This window comes from Bacillus rossius, chromosome 16, assembly GCF_032445375.1.
Source record: "Bacillus rossius redtenbacheri isolate Brsri chromosome 16, Brsri_v3, whole genome shotgun sequence".
NCBI classification, from domain to species: Eukaryota; Metazoa; Arthropoda; class Insecta; order Phasmatodea; family Bacillidae; genus Bacillus; species Bacillus rossius.
The window spans coordinates 41,694,288-41,707,581 of NC_086343.1; the positions used below are offsets into that span (position 1 = coordinate 41,694,288).

Genomic DNA, 13,294 nt, shown 5'->3' on the forward strand with positions numbered 1-13,294 from the left:
CACCGGGTTCGAACCGAGGACTCCGAACTCCGTGTCGTAAAAGTTTATTTTTTAAATATTTTTTATTAAAATTTTATTATTTGAATTTTTTTATATTTTTTAAAAAATTTTTCATTAAAATCGGATAATAAATAAAAAAGTTAAAGATGGCGGCCGTAACGAAAAATGCATCGGTGACGACATAATCCAAGATGGCGGTCATGGTATCCTTATTCCTAGAAATGGCTTATAGGCAGCTATCTCTTAGGAATTTTAAGCCAGTTTTAGGAATTAGGGTTCTTTCTAGGGCAAAACGACTTTTGAGGATTTTTCGAAATTCTAATTTTTGGATTGTGGAATTTTTTGAGATTTTTTGGCGGAATTTTTTTCACAGAAATGGAAATTTTGACGAATTTTGAGGAATTTTGGGCAATTTTTGCTCAATTTTGGCGGATTTTGACACATTTTGAAGGTCAAATGTCATGGTCAAAGGTCAAGGTCACAACCATCCAAGATGGCCGCCGTGACGTCACAATCCAAGATGGCGGATAACACCACCGACCACACACCACGCGCCAGCGCCGTGCGCCCGGAAATACTTTCCTATACTACTCTTCACCCCATTTTACGGTACATCTGTTATTAGTGTCAATTGAGAATTTATTTGCATTTTCATAGTTGTTAGGTGCACAAATATAAATATTATATCTTGTATTAATGTACTTTTTAATATTAAAATTTCATTAGTTTTATTATTGAACGAGACTGTGCACGCACTGCACACTGAGCGTACTTTGATGTGGGACAATAACCAAACGACTCGTAACAATTTCGCTTTGCGTCTCTCCTTCAACGCCTTCCCCTGCGCTTCCTCCCCTACATTATTTCCCTTCTTTATCCCTTATTCGTCGTTCCTGCTCCCTCTCCTTTCACAAGCTCCGCCCAAGTGACCGTCATCTGCGATCGGGTTCTGCACACATTGGCCGTAGTGTTGTTCCAGGCGAATTCTGAACTGATACTAAAGTACTTGATAATTGTCAAGTGTACTCGTTTGACGTACATGATACAGGCGCGTATCAATGCCAAAGTAACAAGTTGATACTTTTCGACCCACCTCTAATGCAGGCATCTTTAATATTTTTTTTAAATTTTGTATATCTTAAGAATATTGCAATTAATGAAACAAATTAGTATGGCGAATGCATGTTTGTATCCTAAAAATTGCAACACAATTGTAAATACATAAGCTAGGATAATGCTTTAAACTATATAAGTAAACATCGACATATATAATAAAGCTAGCTAAATAAGAAGCTATGTTCGTTAAGTAATGCGTTTCTAATATCAATAATAATAATAATAATAATAATAATAATAATAATAATAATAATAATAATAATAATAATAGGTTAGTCCTTTAAAATTCAAGTCAACTAACGGTACAGAGGTTTTTTTAAAAAAAAAAACTTCTTAGCAATAAAACAGAAGTATAGGTATCTAAAAGCATTATCTTTAATAGAAATTTATTGTGTTTATTTGTAGTATCTATAGACATACTATTTTTCGAATAGTAACACGTGCTCACGTTTACTATTGTTCATATTTATTTAACTTTGCGTTTACGCGCATGTACCCAAATTTGAGTTACACCCTCACTTTTGGGGAAACTATAGGCCTAATACTTTGTTTCGTTTCCTTTCAATCTTCTATTGTGATTCTGGCAATCATATACCGCACAATTTGGGATTTTTACCTTTCAAGTATTCAAATTCCCGTTAGATACCATACTAATCCAGCGCCAATATCGTCTGCAGTATCTCCAACGTAACGTATGTACGCAGAACGAGAAAAAAATGTCGGCGGTTCTGGCAGACTTGTATATACTGGCCATGTTACGCTGTGAAGAAGATAATATGTGTTCCAGCCTTACGTTTACCGCCAAGGTCATACGGAATGGATGACGAAAAATTAATATCGTTAGTTAAGTCCTGTAGCTGTCTGTACGACAGAAGTAATGCTGACTTTAAGGATGCAAACAAAAGGGATCGAGTGTGGGCGACCATTTCAATGCACATGGGTGTATCAGGTAAGTTGAATCAAAACTTAATTTTGAGTGCCGTAACGTATGTAAACTTTTAGAAATGCCGAGTGCAACGTAAGCATAAACGAATGAACCGGGTTTGTCGGATTGACGCACGTAAACATCGCAAGCGAGCTATCAATGTTTAAATATTTATACAAGACTTAAATTTGATTTAGTTTTGGATTCAGTTGGCTTCCAATTGATTTTTTTATCAGATTCATTGTGTTGCAGCCATATTTTTTTTAAAAATCAGTTTAAACAATTATGCTTGTGCGATGCTAGTTAGGTGTAGCTGATGGATAAATTTTGGGAAATCAGAATTACCTAAATTTTTATTTGCCACTGTTTTTATGAATAATATAATCTTATTGTGGTTCTTATGACTTGATGAAAATCTTTAAAGCCTTGATGGAGAGGTAATTTTTGTATTTTAAAATTTCTTGTTTGTTTCATTGATTTTGTTAGGTACATAGGTTATTTGTGTAATGTCAAAGCATATTTGCTCTTATTACATAAAAAATTTTCTCCAATATATTTCACAATAGAGTTGGAGAGGTAGTATTGGACGGAATATGACTTCCAATTTTTTCTATCAAAATTTGTGGTCAGATAACCTCAAAAATGTTTTTAATCATGTCAATTTATGAGAGTTTATTTTTGGCCAAAGCTATCACAAACTTTTAATTTTAAATTTTAGACAGCCATCAATGAATATAATCATCTGCCCTTGTTTATAACAACTATGAAGAGTAGTTTACAACATGATACTTTAACAATATTTATGATTTTACAATCATGGGGATGCTCAGATCCATACCACACCTAAAAAAAATTTGTATGGGACATGCACAAGAATATGGTGTTTTTTTTTTTTGCCCAGGAGGGGGGGGGGGGGGACCTTCACATGCTAGTTTTGCTCTTCCTGGCTTTATGGCAGTAATAATATAATGTCAATACTACTCTTGTATATATATTTGAGCAAAAATAATTGCCATTATACCATTAAATTAATATAATATAGTCAAACACTAACTATCATTTCCCTCTTCACTACCACAAACACAACCACACTATCTCTAAATTGTAACGGGAGTAAATTATTTCAGTGTAATGAAACAAACTGTCATTTCTCTCTTGACTACTGTATTCATTACTATATATATTCTGTATCCCTAACATTGTAACATAGTCAGTTCTCTGTACTCTTGTCGAACCACTCACTTCAACAAACATATGACTAGGCTATTGTCCTTCAATTAACTATCAATGTTTACACTTAGTGTTACAACTATTTCCATCATTCACTCAAAAGACACATCATAATGAAATTGAAACTTTAACAAAACCGTATTTATTCTGCATCACCTATCCAAGTTTATCCCTTTATCCTTATGGCATGATCGTGTATATTATGATTATGATCCTGTGGTATGTGGCTTGCGGTTTTAAATACGTTGAAAGAACCTGAACACCACATAAACTTTAATATCACAATATAAACTTATGAATATGGTTTTCTTTCATATGCATTTGACAATCATAATTAATTGTTTTATCATTAGGTAGTTTTTGTTTTGTCCAGGATCTTTCAATGTAGGTACTTAATTAAAGCAGCAAGCAACATTTAACATAGGATCAATATATACAGTATCATGCATTTGGATACGTGATACAGAACTTTACAACAAAACGTTTTTTTAACACGTCAATTATTGCATTAAAATATTGTCACCAAAAAAAGTGTGATACAACAATGAATTTTGATTGTAAGTTGAATACAAAAAAATATTTTATAGTTCAATAAACTTTAGATCATAATTCATTGTTATAGACCTATCACAAGTTTTTTTATGTCCAGGATATTTCGACCAACGCACACATAAATTTTGAATTATTAGCAAGCATTTAATATTATTTCATTTAAACATTATATTTGATATAATGTACTCTAAATTCACGCAAATAACCCCAGTGGGTATATCAAGAAGTTTATTATGTACCAAGAATTTATTTTCCTAATGCAGCACAAGGCTGCGTGTCGATCTAAAAAAAATTTAATTTGAGTTGTCAAATATTCCGATGGTGTAAATTATTCTGGCACAAGTGAACAAAGTACATTAATAAACATATTAGCATACATTATGTTGCATAAGCACCTTTAAATGGCCCAAATACTTCTCTGTACATTAAAAATTACATACAGTTTCGTACTCATTTTGGTGTCTTCCTTTAACGAAATTAGATAAACAGGGAATTTAAATAACAAAATATATTGATAAAGTCTGTGACCAGTGCCAAATGATGAGACTAGAAAAGAGGAGTGTTGTTTTATGTTGTGGTGGCAGTGAGTAATGCTAGCACAAGGTGATTGTATCGTATGTTGTGGTGGCAGTGGTAAATGCTAGCTCAAGCTGATTGTATCGTATGTTGTGGTGGAAGTGCTAGTGCAAACTGATTGTATTGTATGTTGTGGTGGCAGTGGGAAATGCTAGCACAAGCTGATTGTATAGTATGTTGTGGTGGCAGTGAGTAATGCTAGTGCAATCTGATTGTATTGTATGTTGTGGTGGCAGTGAGTAATGCTAGTGCAAACCGATTGTATTGTATGTTGTGGTGGCAGTGGGTAATTCTAGCGCAAACTGATTGTATTGTATGTTGTGGTGGCAGTGAGTAATGCTAGCACAAGCTGATTGTATCGTATGTTGTGGTGGCAGTGGGAAATGCTAGCTCAAGCTGATTGTATCGTATGTTGTGGTGGCAGTGAGTAATGCTAGCGCAAGCTGATTGTATTGTATGTTGTGGTGGCAGTGGGAAATGCTAGCTCAAGCTGATTGTATCGTATGTTGTGGTGGAAGTGCTAGTGCAAACTGATTGTATTGTATGTTGTGGTGGCAGTGGGAAATGCTAGCTCAAGCTGATTGTATCGTATGTTGTGGTGGAAGTGCTAGTGCAAACTGATTGTATTGTATGTTGTGGTGGCAGTGGGAAAACCTAGCTCAAGCTGATTGTATCGTATGTTGTGGTGGAAGTGCTAGTGCAAACTGATTGTATTGTATGTTGTGGTGGCAGTGGGAAATGCTAGCTCAAGCTGATTGTATCGTATGTTGTGGTGGAAGTGCTAGTGCAAACTGATTGTATTGTATGTTGTGGTGGCAGTGGGAAATGCTAGCTCAAGCTGATTGTATCGTATGTTGTGGTGGAAGTGCTAGTGCAAACTGATTGTATTGTATGTTGTGGTGGCAGTGGGAAATGCTAGCTCAAGCTGATTGTATCGTATGTTGTGGTGGAAGTGCTAGTGCAAACTGATTGTATTGTATGTTGTGGTGGCAGTGAGTAATGCTAGCGCAAGCTGATTGTATTGTATGTTGTGGTGGCAGTGAGTAATGCTAGCGCAAGCTGATTGTATTGTATGTTGTGGTGGCAGTGGGTAATACTAGCGCAAACCGATTGTATTGTATGTTGTGGTGTCAGTGGGTAATACTAGCTCAAACCGATTGTATTGTTTGTTGTGGTGTCAGTGAGCAATGCTAGCACAAGCTGATTGTATTGTATGTTGTGGTGGCAGTGGGTAATGCTAGCGCAAGCTGATTGTATTGTATGTTGTGGTGGCAGTGGGAAATGCTAGCGCAAGCTGATTGTATCGTATGTTGTAGTGGCAGTGGGAAATGCTAGCTCAAGCTGATTGTATCGTATGTTGTGGTGGAAGTGCTAGTGCAAACTGATTGTATTGTATGTTGTGGTGGCAGTGGGAAAACCTAGCTCAAGCTGATTGTATTGTATGATGTGGTGGCAGTGAGTAATGCTAGCACAAGCTGATTGTATTGTATGTTGTGGTGGCAGTGGGTAATGCTAGCGCAAGCTGATTGTATTGTATGTTGTGGTGGCAGTGAGTAATGCTAGCGCAAGCTGATTGTATTGTTGTTGTGGTGGCAGTGGGTAATGCTAGCACAAGCTGATTGTATTGTATGTTGTGGTGGCAGTGGGAAATCCTAGCTCAAGCTGATTGTATTGTATGTTGTGGTGGAAGGGCTAGTGTAAACTGATTGTATTGTATGTTGTGGTGGCAGTGGGTAATGCTAGTGCAAGCTGATTGTATCGTATGTTGTGGTGGCAGTGGGAAATGCTAGCAAAAGCTGATTGTATTGTATGTTGTTGTGGCAGTGGTTAATGCTAGCACAAGCTGATTGTATCGTATGTTGTGGTGGCAGTGGGAAATGCTAGCTCAAGCTGATTGTATCGTATGTTGTGGTGGAAGTGCTAGTGCAAACTGATTGTATTGTATGTTGTGGTGGCAGTGGGAAAACCTAGCTCAAGCTGATTGTATTGTATGATGTGGTGGCAGTGAGTAATGCTAGCACAAGCTGATTGTATTGTATGTTGTGGTGGCAGTGGGTAATGCTAACGCAAGCTGATTGTATTGTATGTTGTGGTGGCAGTGGGTAATGCTAGTGCAAGCTGATTGTATTGTATGTTGTGGTGTCAGTGGTTAATGCTAGCACAAGCTGATTGTATCGTATGTTGTGGTGGCAGTGGGAAATGCTAGCTCAAGCTGATTGTATCGTATGTTGTGGTGGAAGTGCTAGTGCAAACTGATTGTATTGTATGTTGTGGTGGCAGTGGGTAATGCTAGTGCAAGCTGATTGTATCGTATGTTGTGGTGGCAGTGGGAAATGCTAGCGTAAGCTGATTGTATCGTATGTTGTGGTGGCATTGGGAAATGCTAGCTCAAGCTGATTGTATCGTATGTTGTGGTGGAAGTGCTAGTGAAACTGATTGTATTGTATGTTGTGGTGGCAGTGGGTAATACTAGTGCAAGCTGATTGTATCATATGTTGTGGTGGCAGTGGGAAATGCTAGCACAAGCTGATTGTATTGTATGTTGTGGTGGCAGTGGTTATTGCTAGCAAAAGCTGATTGTATCGTATGTTGTGGTGGCAGTGGGAAATGCTAGCTCAAGCTGATTGTATCGTATGTTGTGGTGGCAGTGGTTATTGCTAGCAAAAGCTGATTGTATCGTATGTTGTGGTGGCAGTGGGAAATGCTAGCTCAAGCTGATTGTATCGTATGTTGTGGTGGAAGTGCTAGTGCAAACTGATTGTATTGTATGTTGTGGTGGCAGTGGGTAATACTAGTGCAAGCTGATTGTATCGTATGTTGTGGTGGCAGTGGTTAATGCTAGCACAAGCTGATTGTATCGTATGTTGTGGTGGCAGTGGGAAATGCTAGCTCAAGCTGATTGTATCGTATGTTGTGGTGGAAGTGCTAGTGCAAACTGATTGTATTGTATGTTGTGGTGGTAGTGGGTAATGCTAGTGCAAGCTGATTGTATTGTATGTTGTGGTGGCAGTGGTTAATGCTAGCACAAGCTGATTGTATCGTATGTTGTGGTGGCAGTGGGAAATGCTAGCTCAAGCTGATTGTATGGTATGTTGTGGTGGAAGTGCTAGTGCAAACTGATTGTATTGTATGTTGTGGTGGCAGTGGGTAATGCTACCACAAGCTGATTGTATCGTATGTTGTGGTAGCAGTGGGAAATGCTAGCGCAAGCTGATTGTATCGTATGTTGTGGTGGAAGTGCTAGTGCAAACTGATTGTATTGTATGTTGTGGCAATGGGTAATGCTAGCACAAGCTGATTGTATCGTATGTTGTGGTGGAAGTGCTAGTGCAAACTGATTGTATTGTATGTTGTGGTGGCAGTGGGTAATGCTAGTGCAAGCTGATTGTATTGTATGTTGTGGTGGCAGTGGTTAATGCTAGCACAAGCTGATTGTATCGTATGTTGTGGTGGCAGTGGGAAATGCTAGCTCAAGCTGATTGTATCATATGTTGTGGTGGAAGTGCTAGTGCAAACTGATTGTATTGTATGTTGTGGTGGTAGTGGGTAATGCTAGTGCAAGCTGATTGTATTGTATGTTTGCTAGCTCAAGCTGATTGTATCATATGTTGTGGTGGAAGTGCTAGTGCAAACTGATTGTATTGTATGTTGTGGTGGCAGTGGGTAATGCTAGCACAAGCTGATTGTATCGTATGTTGTGGTGGCAGTGGGAAATGCTAGCGCAAGCTGATTGTATTGTATGTTGTGGTGGCAGTGGTTAATGCTAGCACAAGCTGATTGTATCGTATGTTGTGGTGGAAGTGCTAGTGCAAACTGATTGTATTGTATGTTGTGGTGTCAGTGGTTAATGCTAGCACAAGCTGATTGTATCGTATGTTGTGGTGGCAGTGGGTAATGCTAGTGCAAGCTGATTGTATTGTATGTTGTGGTGGCAGTGGTTAATGCTAGCACAAGCTGATTGTATTGTATGTTGTGGTGGCAGTGGGAAATCCTAGCTCAAGCTGATTGTATCGTATGTTGTGGTGGAAGTGCTAGTGCAAACTGATTGTATTGTATGTTGTGGTGGCAGTGGGTAATGCTAGTGCAAGCTGATTGTATCGTATGTTGTGGTGGAAGTGGGAAATGCTAGCGCAAGCTGATTGTATCGTTTGTTGTGGTGGCATTGGGAAATGCTAGCTCAAGCTGATTGTATCGTATGTTGTGGTGGAAGTGCTAGTGCAAACTGATTGTATTGTATGTTGTGGTGGCAGTGGGTAATGCTAGCACAAGCTGATTTAATTGTATGTTGTGGTGGCAGTGTGTAATGCTAGCACAAGCTGATTGTATTGTATGTTGTCGTTTCAGTGGGTAATGCTAGTGCAAGCTGATTGTATGGTATGTTGTGGTGGCAGTGAGTAATGCTAGTGCAAGCCGATTGTATTGTATGTTGTGTTGGCAGTGGGTAATCCTAGCGTAAACTGATTGTATTGTATGTTGTGGTGGCAGTGAGTATTGCTAGTGCAAGCCGATTGTATTGTATGTTGTGGTGGCATTGTGTAATGCTAGCACAAGCTGATTGTATTGTATGTTGTGGTGGCAGTGGGTAATGCTAGCGCAAGCTGATTGTATTGTATGTTGTGTTGCAGTGGGTAATGCTAGCGCAAACTGATTGTATTGTATGTTGTGGTGGCAGTGTGTAATGCTAGCACAAGCTGATTGTATTGTATGTTGTGGTGGCAGTGAGTAATGCTAGTGCAAGCTGATTGTATTGTATGTTGTTTTGGCAGTGGGTTAATGCTAGCGCAAACTGATTGTATTGTATGTTGTGGTGGCAGTGAGTATTGCTAGTGCAAGCCGATTGTATTTTATGTTGTGGTGGTAGTGTGTAATGCTAGCACAAGCTGATTGTATTGTATGTTGTGGTGGCAGTGGGTAATGCTAGCGCAAGCTGATTGTATTGTATGTTTTGGTGGCAGCGGACAACTGCCAGTCGCGCTGGCGCATGCTGAGGGAGAAGTACACTCGCGAGAAGAAGAGCGAGTTGAGTAGCTCGCCCGAGGAGATTGCAGCACGTCCTCAGTGGCTCTACATGGAGCAGCTGGCCTTCTTGGAGCCACACATCCGCCACAGGAAGTAAGTTTCCCACCCCACCGGCCCTGCTGTAATGGACCCAGCTCTTGGGTTTTATATAATACTGTGTCCATTTGGGACCTACCCCAAATCCAGGGATACAAGTCATTTTGGCTGACCCTTATACCACGAAGGCCCACAAATTGAGGAGGAGAGTTATATCTTATGAAATAATACCATATAACTTCTGTTGTCATAGTTCTGGATGTTTACTTGAAACTGTCATGATTTTCAAAATAGTTCTGAAAAAAAAAATTGATGTAAAACTGCACAGTTTGCATATTTATGTGACATAACTCTAAAAGACAATGTGTAATTTTTCTGCAATTTATGCTTTTGATCAAACTGACACAGTAATAATAAACTTTTTTGTCATTGAGAAATTTTTACCAGAAGCAGTTATCTAAGCATGAGTTAATGCTTCATGTGTATGTGATGTTAATCTCTACTCGATCACACCAGACATGCTAGGTAGCACGTTGGGTTGAGTTGAGTATCGTTTAGACATTCTGAGGTTTATGAAAGGAGTGTACGTTGAAATGGATTTAGTTTTCTTAAAATTATTTTTTAGTTGTTTAAGATTATGCTGCAATCCATGGGGTGCTGTCGCAAATGTTTTTCTCACAATTTTAATTGGAAACAATAAAGTCTCATGTGGAAACCGTGTACAATCATTTGAAATGTAACTTACTTGCAGGATTACATGCTACACACTTAATACTTCAGAAAGCATTATACTGACAGGAAGATATGAAATAAAACTCACCTTATACATTGCTGTATAGAACATATGGGCATATTTTATAACTACACAAAAAAATCAAACTTAAAGATGTACAACAAAGTCAATACCAGTTTACATTTTACCTGTAATGCTACAAATATAGTGTACAAACATAAGAGGTATTTTTTTATGACATTGTGAACATTATGTATATTTGTATTGTTTACAAACAATTTGTAAAAGAATGGTTGGGAACACTTAGCTTTTCCAGTCATCACACCAAGCTCCATATAAGTTTGAATGTTGGAGAAAGGGTTTGTCAGGTTCTTGCACACTAAAGAGGCCTGTAAACTTGACTTACCACATTAAAAAGTTTTAAACTCTGTTTTCAAGGGGGCAGTTCACACACATTGTCACTTTCCCAAATGTTAATCTTGTGGATATATTATTGCAGAGGGTGTCGAACTCTACTTCCCCCACCCTCGGCTAGTCCGTATGTAGACTGGGTTGGCCATAGAAAACGGTGAGTCGTGAGATGGCTTCCAGACGGCACTCCAATCTCTTGGGACAAGCACGTGTTTAAAATCTCCCCCTCCTTCCTCAGCCACCCCCTGCTGGGCGCAACTTGCTAGAGCGACAGCGTTGGCAGTCGCCCCTTGGTTCCCAGTCGTCACCGAGGCAGCAGGCTGCTCTCTCACCAACCTCAAAGCACGCTCTTATACAACCAAAACAAAACTTTTCTTAATGAATTATAATTTAATATTATTATTTCATCTAAATGTAATAGAAATTTGGGTGTAATTCAATTCATGTAGACATTATTTGTCAGCTATGTAAAATTTCTTAATTGACAAGTTAAAAATTTAAATAATCACAAACATTTAAATTAATACGCGTCTGTTTTCTTTATGCTAGATCCAACTGGAGAAACGTATGTAGTAATTTATATGTATTGCTTAATGGTGTATTAATTCATTATATTAGAGAAATTGATAACGTGAACATTAGTCAAAACTACGTTGTCCATTGGTAATTATAGTGACTAAAAATTTAAAGCATTGATGAACAGTGCTATGTTGATAGCCACAGTACTGGATTTTACAATCAATTTAATGAAAAATATATGCTCAGCATAATTTTTCCGACAGTAATATATGAATTTGGAGAGCATTGAAGCTAATGTTTTGCCACACTGCAGAAAGAAGTTGAATATGAACATATATTTACTGGTGATGAAAGTATAAAAAAATAATATTCTTAAAAGTTTTGTAACTAGCTATCTGGAGCTATATCTAATGTAATTTTCTTTGTCAATAACCCAAAGAAATAAGTGACATGAGTTCTGCAGATGCACCCCAAAAATAAAATACCAATGGTGCTTCTTCTAACTGTATGTACAAAAATAAAATATATATAGAGGATATAATTTCCAAAAAAAATTTATTTTCACCCCTTTTAAAATCATTTGTGTTCATATATGTGGGAATGCTAGTTCGATTGAAGTAAAATGGAAAAACAATTACTGACACACAGTAGGTCTAAAGTATAGTTTCTTAGAAACTAAAGTAATTAAAAAGTTGAAGAATGTTTACATCAGAAGTTTTCAATAACCTTATTTCTCTCACTATAATTAATTATGTTAGACAGTATTTTACGTTGCATGACACTAATCTTTGCAAGAAAAATAAAAAATAATGCAGGATTGAAAACTTTCTTATAATTTAATCTTTTTGTTTACATATATATAAAGTACATTCATAGAGGTAGTTGAGTTGGGTATGCTCAATTCCAGAAACCTTTCCATGACATTATAAAGTCTGTAATAATTATAAGTTTAATGTTTTGAAGCTTTTACTAACGTAATTATAACAATCGAGTACACAGGCCTACGATAAAGTCACGACTCATCAAACAAGCTATTTACTAAAAACTAAATGCATTTCATTCATATAACTTGAATGTTCTCAAAATTTCTAAATTCTTTTAGGCGGTGTCAATTTAAAACTCATTTCTGTTGTAAGTCTTTTCCAAAACATTTGCCATTTATCAAAAACAAATCTTACAAAAAAGACAATGAATTAAAACTAAATTATTAACAACACATTGAGCCTTGTGATAACTGACATGTAACATACAACATTTGCTGTTATGGAGAAAGAAATCATTAATTCCCAAAACTCTCATTTAATTATTTGAATAGTTGAGCACTCAAAAACAAAAAAATGGTATTTTTCAGAGGAAATGCACATTTAAACATTAACTGCTCTGAGACGATGTTACATGAACCATTAACAATGAATTTCCAAAAAAAAAAAAAAATATATATATATATATATTATCATAACAAATGTCTCTGTAGATAACTTGGCAAAAATACTATGATAATTACCAAACATATCTGATACCAAAATATAGAACACTTTCAACATCTTTGGTTGTTACAAAAATGACTTTACAACATTAATTTGTTTTACAGTAACATGACATAACCATGGTCATCTAGTCACGCAGGCCTTGTTTCTCTTTACTCCTTTAAATAACTTGGCTTCAAATCTGATAAGCCGAAAACGTAACATTAAATCTGAGACTGACAAACATGAGCATCAGGAGACAGTGATAACTCATATATACAAGACCTTATCCAGAGTATACTCACAAATGTTCCTTACAAAATATTGAGAAAGTTTCTGTACACTATAAATAACTATGCCTTGCAACATAACATTACATGTGAGGGTATCAACATACCACATTCAATTGACAGCATGTTTGCATACTGTCATGTATATTTCATAGAAATTTGCATGGCACTATGCACATATCTTCTCTTTGAGGCCAATAAAAAGATACAGCTGGTCCTGAAGGGTGGAGAAAAAGAATTTCAGAATCATCATCATCTTCTTCTCTGAAGATAGTTTTTACTATTCTCCGTTCACTCTTACCTGAGTTTTGGAATAAACAAAGCCTCTTGTAAACAAACATTTTCATTGGCTGCCGGCCGCCGCGCACATTATTTGTGCGCAAGAAATAGTCCCTTGGTTACGTACTATTTGTAAGTATTT

General features: G+C 37.1%; 1 protein-coding gene across 4 annotated transcripts in view; it reads left to right on the forward strand.

Moving 5' to 3' along the window:
* Nucleotides 1–1,576: 1,576 nt before the first annotated feature.
* Nucleotides 1,577–13,294, forward strand: part of LOC134540390 (transcription factor Adf-1-like) — a 41,326-nt gene continuing 29,608 nt past the window's right edge. For 2 of the 4 annotated variants that reach the window (XM_063383092.1, XM_063383090.1), the window contains exons 1-2: nucleotides 1,664–2,065; nucleotides 9,355–9,511. In XM_063383092.1, the coding sequence (XP_063239162.1) occupies nucleotides 1,933–2,065; nucleotides 9,355–9,511 (290 nt within the window). In that variant the 5' untranslated portion in view covers nucleotides 1,664–1,932. Of the gene's footprint in view, nucleotides 2,066–9,354; nucleotides 9,512–13,294 lie in introns of all 4 variants that reach the window. The other 2 variants (XM_063383093.1, XM_063383091.1) reach the window with 2 other exon arrangements.